At 35.0% G+C, this 24,443-nt stretch overlaps 1 protein-coding gene and 1 long non-coding RNA gene across 2 annotated transcripts; both read left to right on the top strand.

The window, feature by feature from the left end:
• Positions 1-1,602: 1,602 nt before the first annotated feature.
• Positions 1,603-3,078, top strand: LOC126265972 (calponin homology domain-containing protein DDB_G0272472-like). Its single transcript, XM_049969085.1, has 3 exons — positions 1,603-1,704; positions 1,894-2,356; positions 2,609-3,078. Exons 1-3 carry the CDS (start codon positions 1,603-1,605, stop codon positions 3,076-3,078), a joined length of 1,035 nt encoding a protein of 344 aa, XP_049825042.1.
• A 9,722-nt stretch (positions 3,079-12,800) lies between these two features.
• On the top strand, positions 12,801-14,162 carry LOC126265834 (uncharacterized). The gene is made up of 5 exons (XR_007548289.1): positions 12,801-12,923; positions 13,067-13,166; positions 13,222-13,302; positions 13,416-13,570; positions 13,865-14,162. It is a non-coding gene; the product is annotated as an uncharacterized LOC126265834 (long non-coding RNA).
• Positions 14,163-24,443: the final 10,281 nt, after the last annotated feature.

Genomic DNA, 24,443 nt, shown 5'->3' with positions numbered 1-24,443 from the left:
ATCATGGGGAAAAGACTGCCAATCGTGATAAGCGATGGCGGGGATCTGTGGAATAATAATGAACCAGGCAAGGACTTGAAGTGGTCGTGTCGCGTACAGCGGGCGGCCGCTGAAGCCCGAGCTTTGAGGACATGAAATAAGAAACGAAAAAGTGGGTAGGAGAGACAGGAGCCGGAGTAAAGTTCGGGCATATGAGAAATCATATGGTTTTGGGAATACACTGGGTATGATAAATACCTGGTAAATGGTAGTGCAGAATGTCTGGTGCAGACCAGTGACAGATGGTGTGCCAGGGTGCTCGCGAATTGAGTAACGAGTGTCCCTGGCAGTAGGAAACGCTACAAATGTAGCTCTTTGGGAATTCTGTGGAATAATGGAGATGGAAAATGCGGGCATTGATAAAATGTCTGGCATATGAAAACAACTGGAGAAGTGGAACAGAGCATTTCGGGCGGAAAAAGGCGCCGTCTCGTCCATTTTGGCAGAACGGAAAACAAAAACAAATGGAATTGACGGAAATGAAAATGTAAAGGAACAGTGGGTTGATCCCCCGCTAATTTTTGGGGCGAGGTTTGGCAGAGATGGGTTCTCTTGCCAGGAGGCTTTGCGTGGTGGTTGGTGTTAATGGGGCGAAAGACTTATGGCCGAGAGGCTGGGTGGTCAAGAGTGCGGATGCGCTCGTATTCATGTCCCTCCACACTCTGACTTGTGGCCGAAAGGCTGGGTGGTCTTGAGTACTTAGCTGCTCGTAATCATGTCCCTCCACACTCCCTCACCATGAGTCGCTACCTTGGCGTGGTGTGGGGGCTTAAATACCCATCGCGGGCTTGAAGTGGTCGTCTTCCCCCGTGGGCGGCTGCTGAAGCCTCGCGGTGGGGAAAACTAAAGGTGGCTCAAAACTGTCACTCGCGAGAGTGACAGTGATATGGAAGGTACAAAGAAAATACGAGGAGGGCTTGAAGTCGTGGCGTGTGCAGGAAGCAGCGCGCGGCCGCTGAAGCCCGAGTCGGAAATATGGAATTACAAACAAGATCATGTAGATAATGAAAACTGCCGATCGTGATGAGCGATGGCGGAGTTTTTTGGAGCAAAGGAGCGGTGTTACAAAGCAAGCGGCTGTGCATTAACAAAGTGGTTGGCGGTCTTTTGTCGGCTAAGTGGAAAGGGTTTAGCGGTGCTTTGTCGGTAGTGGCGCGGTGAACTGAAAGGTACGCGGTGATATAAAGACTAAGTGCGGAATAAGCAGACAAAGGTGATTGGAACATTCAGTGGGAAACGAGATCACAAAGGATTACCGATAAAGTTGACAGACAGACCGAAAAAGGGGTGAGTAAATAAATTGACTGTAACTAAAAGTGGCGGAAGTATATAAATAAACGGTTGAAATTGGAAAGACAATTAATTAACTGTGGACTAGGTCAATAAATAATACATAAACTGAGTGGATTTGCTTTAATGTTAGTAGATAAGTGGATTGTTTGTAGTATATTGCGGTTTGCATGAGTAACGGGATACCGTAAGACAATAGACTAATAAATAGGATTACAAAAACGAACTTAATTATTTTGTGCACGGTGTGGGTAAAATAAATAAATAAACGAAATGAGCGGGAAAGGTAACTCGGAAACGGAAATAGAAAAGGAAGCTGGGGAAAGGGATGGGGCGTGGGAAACGGGGTACGCGCAGGAAATAACAGAAGAAGAGGTTAATACCGATACGATAAATAATGGAGAGGATATAAATGGAGAGGAAATAAATATAGAAGAAGAAAAAGAAGAGGAAAATGAAAGTATAAAAGAAATTATAGAGGTAATAGCAGAATACGGAAGGGAAATTGAGAGGGCGGTTACTAGGAAATCTAGTAACAAGATACAATTTAATACGGCGGAACAGACAATAGTCTTGAACGCATTAAGGGAAATAGAACGAAAAGTAACAGTAATGTCGTATATGATAGGGAAAGAAGAAGGAAAAGAAGAAGGGAAAAGAGAGCTGATTAAAACGCTAAACCAATGGTGGGAAGAAAAGATGAAACTAGAAGCGAAAATAGTGGAAGAAGAGGAAAAAGCAGAGAAGAAAATAAGAAAGGAAAAGAAAGAATCGGAAAGCACAAGCAAGTATATGACATATGCAGAAATAACCAAAATAAAGGCAAAGGAAAGGCAATCAGAAAAAACAGGGAAAACAACGACGGAATGGCGAGTAAAAAATACAGTAGAAAAGGAAAAGAAAAAGAAAAGAAATAGGAATGAAAAGGAAAAGGAAGCGGGAACGCAGTATACAAAGAGCACTGGCACGTACACAAGAAAAGCTGAAGGGATAAACGAAGAAAAGCTGAAGAAAATAAGGGAAGAAAGTAAGTTAGAAACGGTGGTACTTTTTAAGAAAGCGAAGGGAAAGGAAGAAATGATGGGAAAAATAAAAGAAATGAAAGTACACGAAATGGATACAAAGGAAATAAAATTAATAAATGAGAATACGATGGTCATTAAGGGTTGGACAGAAGAGAGCGCACAGAAAACCAGAGATAAGGTAGAAGAAAACAAAATAAATATGGAGATTAAGGAAAAAAAGAAAATAAATCCAAAAATCAGAGTCGCAGCGATAGACGTGGGAATGGAGGATAAAGAGATAATAAAGAAAATAGAAGATGAGATTGAAATTGGAATAGAACATACGACGATCGTGAAAAGATACGCCTGTCGAAATCTAATGAGAGAGAACATCATAATGGAAGTGGATGGAAAGACGTACAGCAAGGTAATGAAGCAAGGGAGGATAAATTTTGGAAACTATGCGGCTAGAGTGGAGGAATATCTAGAGGTAACTGTGTGCTTCAGATGCTGTGGATACGGCCACGTAGCGAAGCATTGCAGGAAGGAACGGGAAGAAAGGTGCTACAGGTGTGGAGGTAAACACGGTGGAGAAGAATGTGAGAGCAGAGAAATGAGATGTATTAATGGTAAAAGGGAGGGCAAAGAGTACAGGGGACACGGAGCAAGGGATTTTAACTGCAACACACTGCTACGGAGGCAAAAGAATAGCAGGATTTGGATTGAGTATGGGGACGAAAATTAAGTTTGTTATGATAAATGCTGGGAAGGGTAGGGAGGCGACGGACCTTTTTGTTAAAAAACTGAGGGATGATAAAGTGGACGTAGGCTTAGTACAAGAAGGGTACCACGGAGGAATCAAGGCAGAAGGGTACAATACATATAGAAGTAGAAATGGAAAGGTTGATGTGTTGGTGAAAAGAACGGTAATTAGAGAAGGTGGGGTTATGATATGCTTAGATGGGGGAGATACAAAAATATGGGTTTTGAACATCTATGATGAGCTGCAGAGGACAGAAAGGGAAAGGGAAAGTAAATGGGACCAGGAGGTGAGAAAGTTAATGAGAAAGGAGGGAATGCATATCATAGCGGGAGATCTTAATGCAAAAAACGAGGCATGGGGTGGGACGGTAAATAATGCAAGAGGGAGGAGACTACAGGATTGGATTATAGAAAATGGGTACAACATGGAAGAAAGCGAAGGAGGTGAACCAACTTTTAGAAACAGACAAGGGAAAGGATGGCTGAACGTAGTGATTACAAGGGGAGGGAGAGCAGAAATTTTAAAAGTATTAAAAGAGGAAACACTTAGCGACCACGAATATATACAATGGGAAATTATGGGAAAGAGAGAAAAACAAGCAGCAGTTAACAGATGGGATGTAACAAATGCGGACTGGGCGAAGTTTAAAAAAGAAATCAGAAAATGGAAGGATGTAAGGGTGAGGGATATAGAACAGAGAATAGAAGAAATGCAGAGGTATATTAGGAAAGGATGCTATAAAGCAATGGAAACAAGAACAACAACGAAAACAAGACAAGAATGGTGGAACGGGGAAGAAGAAAATGAAGAGGAATTAGAAAAAGTGGATATTTATGTGGATGCATCAATAAAAGAGAATAAGGGAGGGATAGGAATTTTAATAAAAAAAAGAGGAGGAAGAAGAACAGAGAATAGAAAAATATGAGAGAGCTGACCATAGCGGAAATGGAGGAAATGGTTGTTCTAAATGGAATGGAGATTGCAAAGAGTATAATTGAAGAAAGACCGGGAACAAAGATAATAATAAACACAGATAGAAAGGACATACTGGGGAAAATGGTGAGGGTTAAAAGTAGAAATCCAAGAATAGTGGAAATATAAAGAATAATATTCGAAAGAAGAAATATTAAAGTTAAATGGGTTAAAAGAAACAGTAATGAAGAAATGAAAAGAGTGGATGAGTTAGCAAAAAAAGGGAAGGCAGGAAGAAGGAGAAAGGAAGATTCATAATAGTAGAATGCAAAGCACTATAATGAAAGCAAGGCCGGAAAAAATCACTAGAAAATGGCAAGAGAGTTGGGATAGAGATAATAAAGGAAGATGGACGTATAATATATTAAAAGAGGTAAACAGAAAAGGAATAAGACAGACAGAAGGATAACGCAGGCAATCACAGGTCATAGGAATTTTGAGGGATACAAAAAAAGGTTCGGCTTGAAAGAAACAAACGGAATCTGTGAATGTGGTAGGAATGAAGAGGAAGATATAGAACACGCATGGTTCAGATGTGAAAAGAATAGGAGAATAGAAGCCAGAAACAGGCTAAAGGAAGGAATAGGAAAAGAAAATATAGAAGAGATAGATTGGGGTGTGGAAAGAGAAGAAAACTGGGATAGATGGATAGAATTTTGGAAAGAAATAGTGGAGGAGGAAGTCTGGGAGTAGAAAGAGACAGGGAGAAAGGATGTAAAAAAAAGATAATAATGAATAATAAAGGAAAATGTAGAATGGGGAATTTTTGGAGTGTGGTAGAGAGAGAGAAGTTCTGAAAAAAATTTACGAAGGCGCGATCATTCCAGTTATACTGTACGGAGCGGAAATATGGGGAGATACAACAGGGAAGAAGATAAGGAAGAGTATAAACGGAATGGAAAGGCCGTACTTGAAGGCAATAACAGGAGCATACAACACGGCTCCCACAGCAGCTCTGAGAGTAATAGCGGGGTGTCCTCCATTAGCAATAAGAGCAAGAACAGCATATGAAATGTAGAATGGGGTATGGAAAAGAGAAAAAATAGACATAAGAAGGAGGGTGCACCCGGGAACAATTTTCGGACAACAAGAAAGGGAGGAAGAAGGAGATGTGATAAGATGCTACACGGATGCTTCAGTGCAAGAAAAAAAAGGAGGGATAGGAATGAAGATAATGTGGAATGGGGGAGAAGTGGAGAATATAAGAAGTTATAAAGGTAATTTGGAAGTGGGGGAAATGGAATCAAAGGCATTAAGAGAAGCAGTAGAAGTCCTAAAGGATATGATTGAAGAAAGAGAGGGAAATGTTGTAATATATACTGACAGAAGAGATTTAATCAGTAAATGCAGGAACACAAGAACTAAAGAAGGACATATAGTGGAAATACAAAGAATAGTGAAAGAAATTGAAAGGAATGGAAGGAGTATGAAAGTAAAGTGGTTTAAGAGAAACAGCAGCGAAGGAATGAAGAGAGCGGATGAATTAGCGAGACAAGGGAGGGAAAGACAAGAGAACGCAGAAACAATTACTGTGAGAAACAAAGCGACATGTAGAAAGGAGAAAGAAGGCAGATGGATTAGAAAATGGAAAGAGGAATGGGACACAGACAACACAGGTAGGCAGCTATATGCCATAAAAAAGGAAGTGGATTTAAAAGGGTTAAAAACGTACAAAAAAGCGACACAGGTACTCACAGGTCACGAAAACATGGGAGCTTATCTTAAGAGGTTCAAACTCAAAGAAACGGATGGAATGTGTAGTTGTGGAATGGAAGAGGAAACTAGAGAACATATATGGAAAAGATGCGAGAACGAAAAGCGAAGGGAGGCGAGGAGGATTCTAATGGAGAAAATACAAGTGGAAAACAAAGAAGATGTGGAATGGGAAGAAATTATGAAGGATAAATGGGAGACATGCAAAACATACATGAATGAAATAATTGAGGAAGAGGAGATGGAAAGCGAAGAGGAAGTATAGAAGAATTAGGGAACATGAGAGAAGAGAAAAGAGAAATAAAGAGAAAATAAAAAAAAGGGGTAGAACCGCTAATTTTTGGAGTGTGGTTTGGTGATGTGGGTTCTCTTGGCAGAGGGTTTGGTGTGGTAGTTGGTGAGAAAGGGTACGGTAGGTTTATGACCGAAAAGCTGGGTAACCGGATCTGAGAAAGATCATAATCATGTCCCTCCACACTATGGAGGAACTAAAGCAGAAGGATACAACACATAAGATATGAGGGAGAGTTGAACATAGCAGAGATGGAGGAAATGGCCGTTCAAAATGGAATGGAGATTGCTAAGAGAATACTTGAAGAAAGACCGGAAACAAAGATAGTAATAAATACAGATAGGAAGGACATACTAAGGAAAATGGGAGAGTTAAAGGGAGGAATCCAAGACTAGTGGAGATACAAAAAATAATTTTCGAAAGAAGAAATATAAAAGTCAAATGGATTAAAAGAAACAGTAATGAGAGAAATCACGAGAAAATGGCAAGAGAGTTGGGATAGAGACAATAAAGGAAGATGGACATATAATATATTGAAAGAAGAAAACAAGAAAGGAATAAAGACAGACAAACGGATAACGCAGGCAATCACAGGATATGGGAATTTTGAGAAGTACAAAAAGAGATGAAAATTAAGAAAGCAGAAATCGAAGAAGTGACGTGTTACGTAAAGGAAAATTTTAGCACTACAATCTGCTACAGATACTGCAGATTTGGACATATTATGAAACACTGTAAGACGGAATGGGAGAAGGCATGTTACAAATATGCTGGGGAACATGAAGGAAAAGACTGTACAAAGGAAGAAAGAGCATGTACAAAGGAAGAAAAAGCATGTACAAATTGTAAATTCTTTGGGTTTGAATATAAAGGACATGGAGATCTTGAAAACGACTGCGACTCGCTGCAGCGGAGGTTAAAAAGCAGCAAAATGTGGATAGATTATGGGAACGATTATGGACAATAAGACAATAAGTTTCGTGATGCTGAACTGTGAAAAGGGGAGGAGGAAACAAACTTGTTTGTTAAAAAAATGGAAGATAACAATATAGATATTGGGCTGGTGCAAGAGGGGTTCCATGGGGGTATCAAGGTTGAGGGATACAGCACGTACAGGAACAAGAATGGAAAGGTAGACATGATAATATAAAGGGTAGGGGTGAACTATAGGGACATGAGAGGTGGATAGGGGAGAGCGGGGTTATGATTTGTTTGGAAGGGGCGGATACAAGAAAAACATAGGTTATGAACATATATGACAAACCGCAGAAGATGGAGATGGAAAGGGAGAGTAGATGTGATAAGGAAGTACGGAAAATTATTTATAAGACAGGACGGCACATTATTGCTGGGGATCTGAATGCGAAAAATGCTGCGTGAGGGGGAAATGTAAAAAACGCGAGAGGGAAAAGGCTATATGATTGGGCAATTGCAAACGGATATGAAGTAGAAGAAACAGAAGGGGGTCAGAAACAGGCCTGGTTTGTTCGTAACATGTATGTAACAATGTCAGAGGGGTAAGGGTACACGAAAGCTGGATAAGGAAAAGATTGGTGAATAGCAAACGTATATGACGAACCGCAGAAAAAATGCAGCCGACACGGAAACCAAATGGGAGAAGGTCAGAAGAAAAGAAAGTGAGGTAGTTATTGCGGGGGACTTAAATGTCAAGAATACAAGATGGGATGTGAGAGAAACGAATAACGGACTGCAAAGACTCGAGGATTGGTGCATTGAGAATAACTTTGAGGTAACAAAGCATGGTTGGAGAACAAACATTTAGAAACGCGCTAGGAGAAAGCTAGATAGATGTTGTAATAAAAGACGGAGGGAAAGTTGAGTTTACTCCAAGAGGAATAACAACAAACAATTTAGTATGGATTTATGTGAAACATTTCTTACAAGTAATATTCCTCTGCATAAAATTAACAATCCTACCCTCAAACAATTTCTGACAAAATTTTGCCTAAATCAAACTCAAAGAAAACTTGAATTGGATTTCAGCCATTCTGCGATGGCCAGATTTGTAAGCTGCAGAGGAATGAGTATTGATATTTCTGTCAGATGCTGCACCCTATATGATCAAGGCAGCCAAAGCTCTTCAAGTGTTTAATCCCAATTCGATCCACGTTACGTGCTTTGCTCACCGAGTACATCGACTTGCTGAAGAAGTACGATCCACGTTTGGGAATGTAAATGAACTGATTCGTTTTTCTTAAGGCACCTGTTCGTAATAAAGCCTACAAAGAAAAATTTGTCACTCTCTCCCGAACCAGTTATAACTCGATGGAGAACGTGCATCAAAGCAGTGCTGTTTTGCAATAAACATTTTGAGGCTAGTAAAGGCGTAGCAATTGACTTTGACAATGCCGAGTCAATAGCAGTTTATCAATCTAAAGAAGCATTTAACGATTCTATAATAAAAAACATAGCCATGATTCGCACTCATTTTTCCTACATACCTGCAAGTATTAAAAATCTTGAAACTCGCGATTTGGCATATACAAACAAATAATAAAATTCGTAAAATGAACTCTACGTTGCCAATGGCATTGCCGCATAACTTATTTGAAAACATATTACACAACAACACAGGTTCTGAAAGTTCGAGTCAAATTGATTGTTTCATCAAAGGGACGGCAGTACTTTTGCCAGAAACTATAAGTGTATAAGTACTATCGCGTTCATAAGTGGTCTGCCACTTCAACGACGTCAGGCCGTAAACGGTCACATTCTGTATTACCGTGCACTACCGTCTCGGCAGTGCCGACTCCCCACCACATCGTAAGATGCGATTCCTAAATGTGTTGTCAATTCAATGCGAACCTTTGTACTACAAACATCACGATCACATCAATGAATTTAAACGAGGAAAAACGACTTAGAATAGTTTTTTTAAATGAACAAGGAAAAAATATTTCTGAAATAGCTAGAGAGCTAAATATTTCGGTAAGAACTAAAATTGGGAGAATATGTTTATAAGTAATTTTATAATTTTTTTGCTGTCTCCAAGGTTGTACATCTTTGTTGATATCAAAGTTTGGGGGCGTTTTTTTTTTGTTTTTCGGTTTGGTACAACAATTTTATTTTTATTATTTATTTTTTAAGGAACTGTATATGTAGCGGAAGAAGAGAGCCTCTACATATAGTTCAGGGATAAACTGCATGATATTTTTAAAAAGATCTCGAGTTTAGTGAATTTTATTTGTAGCGAAGGAAGAGAATCTCTATATATAATTTAATGTTTTAGGTTTCTCATTATGATATAACACTTGTTATCAAGTATTTTAATTTTAAAAATTTATATTGCAAATGAATGTTCCATACAATAAAATAAATACAATTTTGTGATTATAAAATGAATTGTGAACTGGGAAACATTATGGCCGTTCTGCAAACCGACTTTCTGGTGTCTGAGATAGTTTAGATTTAGGAACGAGTTTTAGTTTTACTACGTATTGGTTTTCGAATCGAAACGCGACATGAATTTTGTGAATTATATATCATATATTAATTTCAAATTATGTATCAACAACAATGTTGTAGATTCGTAGTTAGTTTCTTATATTCAATTTTAATAATGCGGTATAAAAAAGACAAAAAGAAACACTTGTTTACTTCGCGTCTAATATATACAGCAGTAACGTTCCGAATACAAAATGCACATATAGACATAAATATTATAATACTAATTTAAATCATTTTTAAAAATATTTACTTAGTAAAAAATCAAAATAATATTAATTAAGATTAATTTAATATGTGTTATTTAAATAATCTTTTTAAATATTGTAGTTATCATTACAATTTCAACAAAACAACAAATATTTTCTGAATAACTAATGTTTACAAAATTAGTTCATAATTTGCCGTGATCCAATCCTTACAACCCTGTTTATAGTGTAGCATGTTGTTTTGTAAAATCGATACCCCTTTTACCGTGTCAAAACTTATACAGATTCAGTTTTTAATTTTTACGCGGACCGAAATAATAGACTGTAACAGAACGTGACAGTCGAGGTCAAGCGCTTCGGAAAGCGGCAGACCACTTATGCATCCGATAACAAAGATATACAACATTGGGGACAGCAAAAACATTACAAAATTACTTATAAACATGTTCTCCCAATTTTAGTTCTTAAAAAAAAATTATTCTCAAACGTTTTTCTTCGTCTAAATTCATTTTATTCGTGATGTGATTGCTGTAAAGGTTCGCATTGAATTGACAACACATTTGGGAATCGCATCTTACGATGTGGTGGGGAGCCGGCACTGCCAAGTCGGCAGTGCACGGTAATACAGAATGTGACCGTTTTCGGCCTGACGTCATTGAAGTGGCAGACCACTTATGAACGCGATAGTACATTTCGCCTTTACTCGAATGATATTTTATTGCAATGATATGACACCATGAAAAAGTAATGGTGGCAAAGGAACTGTTTTAGGTTTAAGGCGACGAATTTTTCGTGTCATAGAGAAATCTGATGGAGAGAAATGATCTTCACAGACATGAAATGTTTTGATAGAAGGATTAATATTACAAATTGACAAATTGAACGCCATACCAAAATTAATTTAGAATCGGAAGGTGGCTTAAAAAAAGATTTATTTTAAAATAAGGATTTTGAACATCCCTATAATGATAATGTATTATTATAATGATTTTATTTAGTAAGAAATATAAGAAATAACTTACCTAAAACAAAAATTTTAAACCATTTTATTCCTTAGGTCCATTCCATCCTCCCGTCATCTTCGGAAAGTAGTCCGCGTCATATTTAAGTACTGCGTTGCTATTGGTAAAAAATTAACGAACAAATCTAGTTAAATAGCTATTACCAATTGTCATATCAACATTATAAACAACATATCAATTTTAGAAAACGAGTATAACTTCGGGAACATTCGGTCCTATTCACTTGCTCCCCCATGGTTAGCACCAAGAACAAGGGCATTTTCAAGGTCACCAGGATGATAAGACCTTGTAGATAGGGTGGAGCCCAAGAGGAAGTCTACAGATGTCGGCAGTTTGGGCGCACTCAGTTGAGGTGCACCTTTCCGCAGAAATGCGTGAAGTGTGCTGGTAGCCACTCTGCTGGCGAATGTACGCTGGCAAGCATCGAGGGAGAGAGGAATGCCAGATGCGCGAACTGCAATCAGGTTGGGCACCCGGTGAGTTATCGTGGGTGTCCCAAATATGCCTATAGCAAACGCAATGTCCCTGTCACGAAGTCCGGCCGGAGAACTAACTCTAGCTCGAGGCCATCAGAGAAGGTTGCAAGCCAGTGCTCAGGGCTTGTAACAACCATCATCACAATCTTGTTAAGTATCTAAGCTTTAATATGACATATTTCATTTACCAAAATATTCTTTATTTCTTGAGTTATTTGCTGTTCAACCATGGTAAAAAATGACCCAATTTTGACAATTAATTTCTTAGTTATTAAAGAATATTACAACTTCAAAACTATCATGTCATGTCAAAGATCAAACACTTATTAATCCACTCCCAAAATTTAAAATAGATTGATTGCGAGTTTTGTTCCAAATGAACGACAATGTTTGTATAGGGAATTTAACACAGAGAGGAGCCGCTCTTGAAAAAATTCTGTAAATTAATTTGTTTTCAAAAGCGGAAGACATCGAAGTTTTGATCTAAATGATGCCATCCGTGATAGATTTAACAGCAGGGGTGGAAGAGGTTATAGTGCTTGATGTGAATATGGTAGGGATATGTTTGTTCGCGATATGGGCGATATCGGTCCGGAGAAACCATGGAAGATTTATGTTCCCGTAGAACGGATCGGAAAGCATGATCTCTTCACAACTTCAGTTCAGGGTAAATAAAGTCAAATTTGTGTTAATTACATTGTGGCATGTGACTTTTTTCTAGGCGTGAATTTTATGAAACTGACTGACGTTGAATGAATGTGAACGTGTCGGGAGAGAATGTGTCCAGGCCGATTGCTTCATTTGTAAGTTCCCAATTTACGCAAATTTTATGATAATGTGAGTTTTGGATGATGGTTTTGAGTGAATTTTTTTTTTTTTTTTTCTTTTTTTTTTTCTGGGGACAGAGAGGGGAAAGTGTAAACCCCCCTCCGGGCACCGATCCGGAGATCATAACCAATTGGAAACCATATGTGCAAGCACATATGGGGGAAAGGGCGTGTATATACATACACGGGTGAAGTTGAACCAGAAGACGGGACTGACAAAGATGCCAGCCCCCTGTCAACTGGTTCCCGGAAGAACAAGCCCAATCTGAGGAAGGTCCTAGAACCTCCCTGGGTGAGGATTGGGCTTGCAGTTGATCCGTCGGCCTCCCGCCACCACTGGCTTGTGGAGCGGGACTGCCCGAGAGATAGAGTGAATAAAATTCAGTTGATATTTTAACCAATTTATTACACTAATCGTTGGTAGGTTACAATTAGACAGTTTAATAACTAGAAGGCAAGTGCCGGTCTTACTACTGCCAGGATCGACGTAAGTGCGGTACGTCCGGTTGTCCAGAGTAAAATGCCTAGTCAGAGCAGGGTTAGGAAACTCTGATGGGTAAAATGGTTCATGAATTTTTACTGCCATCTATAGGGACTGCTCATTACAACCATTTAAATTTTCACCAATCAGAAACAAATCTCCTTTCTCTCTGACATTTGCGTGGGTTTTGACAATCTTTGTTTAGCGTTGCTTACTTCCATCAGACGTGCGTTTGATTGATGCGATCCCTCTCTGTTATGTTATTTGTGTTAGCGTCCGTTTTATTTAGCGGTTTATTTTAATTTTATAACTATGGGAAGAGTGAAACCATGGTGCGTGTACCTGGGTGTAACGATAGAAAGACAAAAAGGTAATATTAACAATTAATCATCATTAAATAATATATTCTGTAAATAATAAACCATGTAATTTAAATTATAGATACACCATTACTACTAATAAAAAACTCGCCCTATTTGTCTTCAAAATATTAATAATGAGAAACTTTTGCAGATAGGAAATTACCTTATTTGTGGTTTACATTTTGAGGATAGCTGCAAAGAAGCTAATGAAAAACTACGAATTAGTGCCTTACCATCAGTTCATTTACCTGGTAATTATTAGTATTAGAGTTAAGTTTTAATGTTTTTTAAATATATTTTTTGTAGGATACGTAAAAACGCAAAATGATAATTTTTTGCCTCCATCCCCTCCTGAAATCCTTACATCAACTCCTAAAAAAATAAAAGGTAACTTTTTGTCAAAGATATGATATAAATTAATCATATTTAGAAATTGCGGGTACTACTAATGTAGAAGTTAGTCCTGTAAAATCGGTATTAAAACCTACAAAAATTTATAGTAGAAAACGGATATTCAGTGTTATGAAAAATGATGTGGAATTAAATGTTATCCAAGAACCTGAAAATCCCTCAACTTCAAATATTTCAATGGCATCCTCCATAATGAATTATGATACAATAATGGCAGCAGAATATCAAATTCTTCCCAAAAGAAGTAAGTGTAAAATATATTAATGGCAGGGGTAGATTGTAGATATTTTGATTTATTATTTGTCTCATTTTTCATTTTTTTTATTTTTGCAGCCTTAAACCAGATTGTATAACAACTTTTTTGTTTACATTCTTAAAAATATTGGTATGTGGTATGAAGTTTTTTCATAAAAATCATATAAATTAAATTTAGAGCTATAGATTAGTTAAATTTGTCAGTTAACCAACTATAATTATCACATATTTTTGCTTAATAAAAAAATTTCTTATTAATTATTAATTTAAACCTTATTTTCAGGTCCAAGGAGAGCAAAAAAGAAATACGTTGAGTTGAAGTGCACAATACAAAATATTACGAGAGCAGCTAAGAGGGCACACAAAAAAACATTTAGAAACAAAACAAAAATTGAAACTTATAATGGCAAATAGAAACCTCACAATTGTTTTGAAGGATGTTCATGACACCACTGTTAATTTTATTGAAAATCAGATTCGTAACCAAAAATTGGATACTATGGAAGATAAAAGTAGGCATAAGAATTTAGACAATTTACCAATTAAAGCTTATACTAAATGTTTAAAAATGAAAAAATTAAAAAATGTATATTAAATAGTCTGAGTTTTTTATTAAAAATATTATTTTAACAAATAAAAATTAAAAAATGAATATAAACCTAGACCTACGGAATTCCCCTAATATTTGGCGGGTTATTTTAGTACTGTTCAGTCCCAATAGAAGGCGCTGTCCACGTTTATTTGGTTACCAAAATTTACTACAGAGTTAGCAATCTATAAGAGTATATAGTCTTTGAGTCAGAGGTCGTAACTCGTGAATAGGTCTGGTTACACCCACAGAACACCCAAAAATTACCAACCTCTTACTAAAAATGAGAAACAACACTGGACGATAAATTGATTTATAGTGTTTAAATTATTCAATAGATGTCAATAGTTTTCTGTATTTGACATTTGACTAAAATGGCGAGAATAATTTCAAATTCAAATTAATTTATATATAATTACTAGGTGTTCTGTGTCTTACGAGAAATAAACCATGCTGTAAAATTAAAACATTTTTATAATAAATTATTTATTGTACATTATAACATATTATATCAAAAACTACATACAACAAAAATAAATAAATACAAATATAACAAAATTTAACACATTGTTATTACTAGAAGAATTTAAACTACTTTGGAAAGGAAATAGTATTTTACACTACAAGGGAAGAAAGTTTGAGATTCCTCGGCTGCGCCTCGGGCAATATGGCGCGCAGGGCAGGGCTCTCAAACTTTCTTCCCGTGTAGTGTATACTATTTTTCTTACTACCTCGGCTACGCCTCGGGCAATATGGCGCGCAGGGCAGGAATCTCAAACTTTTTTCCCGTGTAGTGTATACTATTTTTCTTACTACCTCGGTCGAAAGTACGTATTTTGCTCCCCGGTTCCACGACAGAAAAATACTATTTTCTGTCGTGGAACTGGGGAGCAAAATACGTACTTTCGACCGATGTAGTAAGAAAATCATATTATACATTAACTGAATGACTGTAATAGTGATTAACTTTACAATTGAAATTGTTAATGATTACTTAGTAGAAAGGAATTCAAACTTTTCAACAAAATATTTGAGTCAATTATAACTCTCCGTCTGATTAGAAATAGAAGCACTCATTTCAGAGATTCATACTACAAAATTTAACCTACTAACATATTCTTCAACATTATAACGGCGTTTTCCGCCTGGCCTCCCAACCTTTCGGTTATTGGTCTTTCCTTTGCATTACTTACAGTCTGACAAAATCACCACCAAAGAAACCCATCCACTCTGCTAAAAATTAACGGTTCCCTGTTTATCCTTGTTATTCTACATGTTTTGTTAATTTCCATATTACGTCTACATTATTTTATCTATCTTATGTTACATTACATCTATTTACATCTATTACATCCATCTTTCCTCATTTATGCACACTTCTTCCACTATTTTTCTCCAGTATTCGGTCCAGGCTTCCCAGTTTTCTTCCCTCTCCCTTCTCCATTCCACTTCCTCGATGTTGTCCTATTTTTTCCATAAGTCTTCATCTGGTCTCCACTCTCCTCTACCTTTTTAGCTTCTATACCAGACGTGTGCTATGTCTTCATACTCATCAATTCCACATTCGCACTTTCCGTCTGTGTTCTTTAGTCCACACAGTTGAGACATTCACTTGGGATTCTGTCTTCCCCGATTGCCCATCCTTTTTTCCTGCTGTAAATACTTTCTTTCATTTCCATTGTGGTAAACTTCTTGCCTTCATTCCTGTTCCAGAGTCTTTCTTCTTCTATTCTGTCATTCCCTTTTTTCTTTGGAAAGTACTTGTCAATTATCTCTTTCTCCGATTCCTCTTTCGTTCTTTCTTCATCCCCGACTTCCAATTCTGCCTCTGTTGCTATTTTTCTTTTCCTGATGAATTTGTAAATTCTTCCTCAAGGATCTGACCCGAAGGTTTCTAATTCTTCATCGATCTTCTCTAATTTTGCCACATTTTTTTTCATTCCTCTCTTTCCCCCTCGTCGTTTTCGTCTTGGTATTCTTTTCTTTTCATTCTCACCTCTCTTCTTGTTCTTTCCAATTCCTCGTTTCACTAGTCTTGTCTTATTTTTGTTTCTGTTCTCCTCTCCATTGACTTATAACAATGGAAACGTAAAATGTAAAATGTAAAACGTAAAATGTTTCTTTTTATGTTCGTTTCCTTCTCGTCATTTCATTTCCTGATTTCCCTCTTGAACATTACCCAGTTCGCCTTTTCTTCGTCTCATTTCAGTTATTGTTTTTGTTCTTCAGTTTCCCATACAATTACCCACTCTAAATATTCGTCATCACTTAGTGTTTCTTCTTTTAATACCTTTAGCTCCTTCGTTCTACAGTCCTTTGTTATAACTAAGTTTAACCATCCTCTTCCTCTGCTGTTCCTGAACGTGGGTTCTCCGCCTTTCGTTTCTTGTATGTTGTATCCGTACTCCAGTGTCCAGTTTAGCAACTTTTTTTCCGTTTCGTTGTTTACCGTCCCTTTCCATGCTACATTTTTAGCGTAGACTTCATCTGTTACCAAATAAGTATATAATCATTTTACCCTGAAGATACCTTAACAAAGCTTCTTGTTTAATGTAATATTTTTAGTTAGATAAATAAATTACTTAGATACTATATACCACTACTTATTTATAAACTTAGTATTATTATTCAGACGCAATTATTCAAAGTGGAAATAATAAATATTTTAATAATTTATCTTACTTTTTATCATTCATATTAATTAGAAGAGTTTATTGAGAACACCTAAATTTTGCACAGATTCGATATTGTCCTACGAGTTAAAATACACAGAGTAGGCCATAGAACACACAGAGGAGGTATCAATAATTTACTTTATATAAGTGATTGCAGCGGAGGAAGGGGGGTATGTCATGTGTTCCACCCATTATTCATAGATGACCTACTGACTGGACGTATTCAGGGAAATTTGTACATTTTTATACCAGTTATTATAGCAATAAAATTTAAAAACTCTTTGATTCATAATACTACTATTTTCAGAATTACAAAGTGGCCACATGCAAGAAAGCCATTGACATGTGAGACTGTATCACACAAGAAATTCAAAAATAATATATATATTTTTTTAAAAAATATTGATAATTGATTATTCATCATTAATCAAATTTATGTGATATAAATATATATTTTTTACTCAAATTATTAAAATAGTACATTTTTAACCTGGAAATCTAAACAGGAAATTCGGTTAATTGTTAAATATAATATAATACAATACTATTTTCATTATCTGATAAATTAAAATCAAAACACTTTTTATATACAATATTTTTTGATGTATAATTACAGTAAACTAATGCGTAAACTTTGTAATTTGAATGGAATTTATAGGAATTTAACGTAGTGAAACAAATTATTTTAAAAATTAATATTTTATTATATTTACACTTTTTTGTTCTCTTTTCCTGCGCTTCTCTGATGTAGGGTGGAACAAAACATTTTAAATTTCACCCTCTTCTATTTAATAGTATCTCTTGTCTCTAGACAATTAAAATAGAATCTTTCTAATTTCGAAAGCATTTTGTTATTCCAAAAATTCGTCTTTATGAATTACTTCAACGAGAAGTTTATTTTTTGGACCTGAATATACAATAAAACAGCATATATTAGTTCCAATAATATTTAATTGATCTTATATCTAAAAGTAATATTCTATAAAATCTATATTATAATCGTCTCATAAGAAGATTTGACTTCCACAATTTCGTCTTCAGAAATAATTCCTGAAAATATAAAAATTTAATTATAAAAATACACAATATATTTTATAAATATCCATGAAGAACATCTACAAATAAACCAGCAGGCTTTACAATTTTATTGCATTCTTCTTCAAATTTTTTTATTGCTATCGAATCATTAATTTTCCTGTAATTCGTAGCTTCTGTAGAAATATTAATAATTTTTTTAACTATATTGACACAAGACTCTTTTAATTTTAACATCTCCAAAATTAGAAGCAGTAAGCCGGTGCATTTATTAACAATAATATGGGTTGTTAAATTGCCAATTGCTTTTTCATTTATTTAAATTGTTCTTTTTTAGTAATCTTGAATTGACCTAATATGTCATTTAAAATAAATTATGAACATTAGGTAGATTCGTTATACTTCTCATCTCGTTCTAAAAGATTATCCACAATATATGATCCTATTTTCTTCAGTTTCCTGTTTCTTAGTTCAAGTAAATGTAAACTTTTGATTTTCTTCTTAGACCAAGAAGCAAATCTACGCGTTTTTGGCATTTTCTAAAATTAATATTTCTTTTATTTTATTATTGTATACTATAATATATAATCGTACATGCTTCTTTGATTTTAAATTTCATATTAAAATTATGTGTCATTTGATTTTCCAATTTTATAAAGTCTAAGTTAATTTAATTACATAATACAAAATAATATTTTAGGTGAACCAATAATATGAACAAAAAAAAACTATATACGTATTTAATAAAAAAAAATAAAAAAAAAAAACTATCATATTTATTTTAAATACACCAAACTCGATTTGAAATGAACATAATACATTCTTCAAATAAATCAATCTTTATTCATAATTTCACGGGGAGAAAAACTACGCTTCCAATACAGAAATATAAAAACTAAAATTGAATAAAAAACTTACCTTTAAAAGTTTATAACAAATTACACTTTGTCTGATAACTAAAATAAGACTAATTTGTTTCTCTGCTTGAAACTGATGTTTCTTCAACCACCAAAACTGAACTAAAATTTCTAAGTCAAGTACTACCCGGACAGAAAAAATCCATCTGTTTTGTTATTACATTTCATTTAAATTTCGACACAAAAAATTACACGCAGGTTACATGCACTGATTTGTATAACTCATCACTTTGAGGATGTAAATACAAATTTAGAGATAGGGTCACTATTAACTTTGAGATCATTTTTTTTTAATTAATAATAGATTTTAAATCGGCTTCCGTATTTGTATAACGTATTTATTATATTTGTTTATATGATAAAATGTGATTGGTTTACAACTAACTATACGACAAAATATCACAAAACTTATTAGCACTAAAAAAAAGTTAATAACTATACGTTATTATATTTTTAATATATATTATTGTATTTTATATTAATTTTATATAATTTTTATTAATAAAAATATAGTAAGAATTCACAAAAAATAAAATATCACAAAACTTATTAGTTTTGTATTAAATATTAATTTTATATAATTTTTATTAATAAAAATATATTAAGAATTCATTACTATTATAAATTTCATAATCTATTTACAACCAGTAAATTCACTATATGTATAAGATTTCAAGTGCGGTCCTGTTCCATGCAAAAAAAATTGCAGACGAACATTTTAGAACCGAATGTTTGTTTGATTTCGTGGCGGCACCACATTACGGGCTATGTTTTGTTTTGCATTCTTTTCTGGCCGAAAGTGTGATTCCTTGTCTAGTAAACGCCGCTCTTAAGAGTTGTAGTGCTCACTTCATTCTAGTTTCATAAATACGTTGATACTGCAGTATCAGATTCGCTTTTATTGGCTCCATTTATTGAGGTAGATGAAATAGATGAAGCTGTTGATGAACTTAAATAGCTATTTTCCTCGTCTGGTTCATTGCTTCCTATTTGGTTATCCTCTACTACCTGGCAGTATTAAAATCATTTGAAAGCACTACAAGCCGATTATGAAAACGTTTTTATTCACTTCTGGATTCTCAGCTATTTAAATGGTATTCCCTCGTAACTCCGAACTGAGCTTATTGGATTTGGATTAGCTACCTATTCTGCCTTTCCGGAGAAGAATAACATTTCGTCACCGGCTTCAGTGAAAATAATAATAATTGTCATATCGATCGAAATTAAAAAATAATATTCAAAGTAAGAGTATCAAATTCACTCTATGACGTATTTTTAGTTACTTAACACACCAGATGAATGGGTAAGATAGCCCAAGAGTTTGAGATAAATAAACAGTAGGACTAAGTTTTTCAAGGGAACTTTCAGTCCAGTATTTATGGCATCAGCAAAGGGAGTGATGGTGGTGTATTTCGAAATATCATAAATTGGATAAAAATAAATTAATGTTCCAGATGAATGTTTGCCTTCATGTACAGTAGCCATGTGTTCATGGGGGATAATGCATTTGCATTGTCTATTTATCTGTTAAAAGCATAGCTGGAATTTACGATAAAGGTAGTCAAAAAAGGATTTTCAACTATTGCCTTTCCACACTTGCAGAATCGTAGAAAACACATTTGGAATATTAGGATCCGTTTTTAGAGTATTCAGAAAACCAATGCTTTTCGAACTACATAGAGCAACATAAATTACTAGGACTTGTGTGTTATTTCACAATTTTCTACGTAATGCCAAACGTAAGATATTTATCCCCAGATTTGTTAGACAACGACATGTTAAAGATATATGGGGGAGCTACGCAAATTATTTTTGAGGACAAGGCGCTGTGCCTTGGCAATACAATGTTTGAAGTTGTAAAAACTAAATCCAGAAATATTTTTAAATAAAATCAGAATTCAAATATTTTTTAATCAAATACTTCATTTCTTAGGTGAAAATTAATAAATGTAATTTACTTCAGTTCAGTTTAGATAAACAAATATACACAGACAATTCTGCTTTATTTTTCCCACTTATTAGTTTGCTATTTTTATTTGTCTTATTTTGACTTGACAAAATTGCCTCAAAATTCTGGATTATACTGTATGTGAGCTTTTGAATAATATATAACAGTCTAACGGATCGACTTATGATCTGAGGTAAGTTTGGCCAGATCTCAAAATTTCTAACTAAGCAATCTGTATTTTGTACCATTAATTCCTCTTAAAATAAATCAAAGAATAATTATTTCCGGAATTGTAGGATAATTTGTACCTAATATATTACAGCGCCAGTTATCATCAGTTATTATAATGTTTAAGTCAATCTAATTTTAATGTAAAGAAACTGAAACATAAATAAGAAAAGGAATTGAAAAACTTTTAAATATTCCAATGAAATCAACCGTTTTTTGTTAACTAAAACAGTGGTGACTTAGTTATTTGTTAATATTAGTCAAATTGAGATAAAACTAATAAATTATTAGAAACATCACATGAAATAAAAAAATCTATTTTACAAAATTTTCTTCGCTAACAAATATAAAATATAAGAGAAGAAAAACCTCTTCTCTTCCTCAATGTGGCCGTTACCAAAGGTACCTGAACCTCTTTAAAAAGACTGGTCACCCTGTCGCCCACTCTCTGGAACTAAATCCGGAAAAGACAAACATAACATACAGACAGGCAAAAAAGAAACCATGAATAAACCCCACAACTAAACAATGAAAATTGTCTGCCATAGTTCCAATCGGTCTATATGCCATCGAAATATGGAGGTGGCTTCTGAGACACAAATAAATAAAATTCAAAAACCCAAAACAACTTATAGATATATCTATACATATAAATAAAATTGGAGGTTCTGTTTTTAATATTGAAATAACCATTTTTCACTACATGCATATGAATATAGGTACATACACCAAAATAACATTTTTTACAATTTTTCTCTCTGTCTGTCGGTCTGTTTGTTCCGGCTAATCTCTGAAATGGCTTGACCGATTTTGACGGGACTTTTATTGGCAGGTAGCTGATGTAATAAGGAGTAACTTAGGCTACTTTTATTTTAGCAAAATAATAAATAATAATGTTGCAATGTCCAAGTACTGCCCGTACCATGCGCAACTCATGCGCAGGTTACGCGCATTCCACCACTGGGCCGTCACGTCGGGCGCCTCCCACCACATCTCCCACCAACGATTGATTAATAGTTTGATTTGGTATCTTTTATAATTCCACCGATCCGTTCTTCTTATCTTATCTTAATTCAAAATATTTTGTTACATTTTTACTGCTTACCTTTTTTACTTTTAAGTAATAATTATAAATTAAGAACATTTGTGTTCAATATTCAGATTTACATTGAAATTGATAAATTATTTATAGGTTATTTTATATAGTTAGTAACGTAGATAGTGTTATTTTTTTATAATATTTAGTTATGTCTAAAAGAAAGTCAAATCTCTCTAAAAACATGGGAAAGGCCAAAAGCCAAAGATTGCGACGTGAAAATGAATCTGAACAAGATAGGGAAAGTCGTCTTACAAATTGTAGATTACGGATGTCCATGTCTAGGCCGAATGAGAGTAGTTCTGAGAGGAATGAACGATTACAATTAGGTAGAACGCGTCATTCATTGTTAAGGGCTCAAGAATCTTTGGAATCTCGAGAACACCGTCTAGAAAACGACCGTATTCAACACGCTATCTCGCGAAGCCTAGAATCATCTCATTTTAGAGAGCAAAGATTAGAGAATGATGGTCGTCATCACCAAAATCAGCGTGAATTGGAAAGTCATCCGTGTTTCAGAACAATGCGATCGATATCATGAGTCACAAAGACAAAGAATCGAGCGATTATCTCAGCTACGTGAAAGTGTGAGTATCATTCGTCAATCAGAAACAAATTTTGATCGAGAAAGGCGTCTGGATAGTGCTAGACAAACGACACGTGCTCTACGGGATATTGAAACTGAAGCAAACCGACAACAACGACTAAATAATGACCAAATAAGAAGAATTAGTAGACGTAATATTGCATGGCGAGAAAAGCATAACAGTGGGTTCAATTATGATGCCCAAATAAATTATTCTGCTGCGTCTGAGTTAGACCCTATGAATGTATGTTGCAACTACTATAAAGCATTAAGATGGAAAGATGAATCAAAAGGCATTTGTTGTTCATCTGGAGAAGTACGCTTGAACTCTATTCAACTGCCACCTGAACTGCAATTATTTAATCAATTTTTAATTGACGTATATGCTAAAATCGAAACAGAACAGCTTATTTTTATACCGGACGAAGTCGCGAGTACAGCTAGTACTAAATAAAACAAAAAGCATTCTTAGGATACGTCCACAGTCAAGCAAACACAAAACTTTTAGAGAAAAAATAATATTAAAAAATTCAAAGAAAAATACCACGCTGTGTTAAAAAAGATAATTGAATTTACTCCCCTGAAATATTTTAGATTCTCTTACTGACTCCCGAGGCAACTATTATACAAATAGGCAAGAAAAACACTGCAAACCACTATACTATGTATATAAAAACTGCAGCAACTGTGTTTTATTCTAAATTCCTAATAATAAAACAGCTGCAAAAAGATTTGTTGGTATGGATGGAGCTCACACCAACCATAGAATTAACCAATAAAAATACTACATAGAAAAATTGTTAACCAAATTCATGGGTTAGATGAAATGTCTCCACGGCTGGGGCGATGAGGAGAAGGTGCTGCTCACCTACATGCAGCTACAAGACGATGCAAAGTGGTAGTTCCGCAAACAGATGGGTCTCATTTCAAATTGGAGGAAATGGAGGGACGCCATGGATGTTTTCTTAACAACGACGAAGTTCTACGCACAGTTGTACGCTGTCTCTGTGCGCATGAAGAGATTAGACGGGACATACGTGGAGTATTGTTACGTTAGGTTTTAATGTGTAATTTTAACCTAACCTCATTATTCCCTGTAAAGGGATAAATATTTGGCCAACGCATCTCGTTTTGTTTCTTCTCTCCTTTCCAGACCTGAACCATACGTGCTTAATATCCTCCCCTTCCTCTACCTCACATTTACACTTTTCGTCCGTCTCTTTTAGTCCAAATTTTCTTAAATTTACCTCAAAATTTCCATGTCCCGTTATTGATTGTGTTATTTTATTGTCACTTTCATATCCCTCCATATATAGTTCTCCTTAAAGCCTCTAACCGCCTTCCCTTATTGTCGCTACTCCAACGCTCTTGCCATTTGAATGCTGTAGAATATTTTCGTCTTTTTTTTCCTATTTTCCTCCCTTCTTTGCCATTTTGTCCATCTTGTGCATTTCCCCTGTACTCTTCCTCTTTGTCCATATTATTTTGATATTTACTGCTGCTTCTAAAACTTTTTGTGCTTCGATTAATCTATTGATCTTAACCTTAATTCTTGTCAGTTTATATAATGCCTTTTCTATCTGTCTTTATGATGCTTATTCCACCATTGTTATTTTTAACCGATACATCCATATATATATATATATATATATATATATATATATATATATATATATATATATATATCTATATGTCGCAGCGCGGTCAGGATTATCGGCCACTTCGAATATTAAATAACACGCAAATTGTCCTTACAATGTAATTGAACCAACGAGTACAGGATTATAA

Source organism: Aethina tumida, chromosome 6, assembly GCF_024364675.1.
Source record: "Aethina tumida isolate Nest 87 chromosome 6, icAetTumi1.1, whole genome shotgun sequence".
NCBI lineage: Eukaryota > Metazoa > Arthropoda > Insecta > Coleoptera > Nitidulidae > Aethina > Aethina tumida.
The sequence above is the reverse complement of the archived record's forward strand: the minus strand, read 5'-3'. Positions and strand labels throughout refer to the sequence as shown.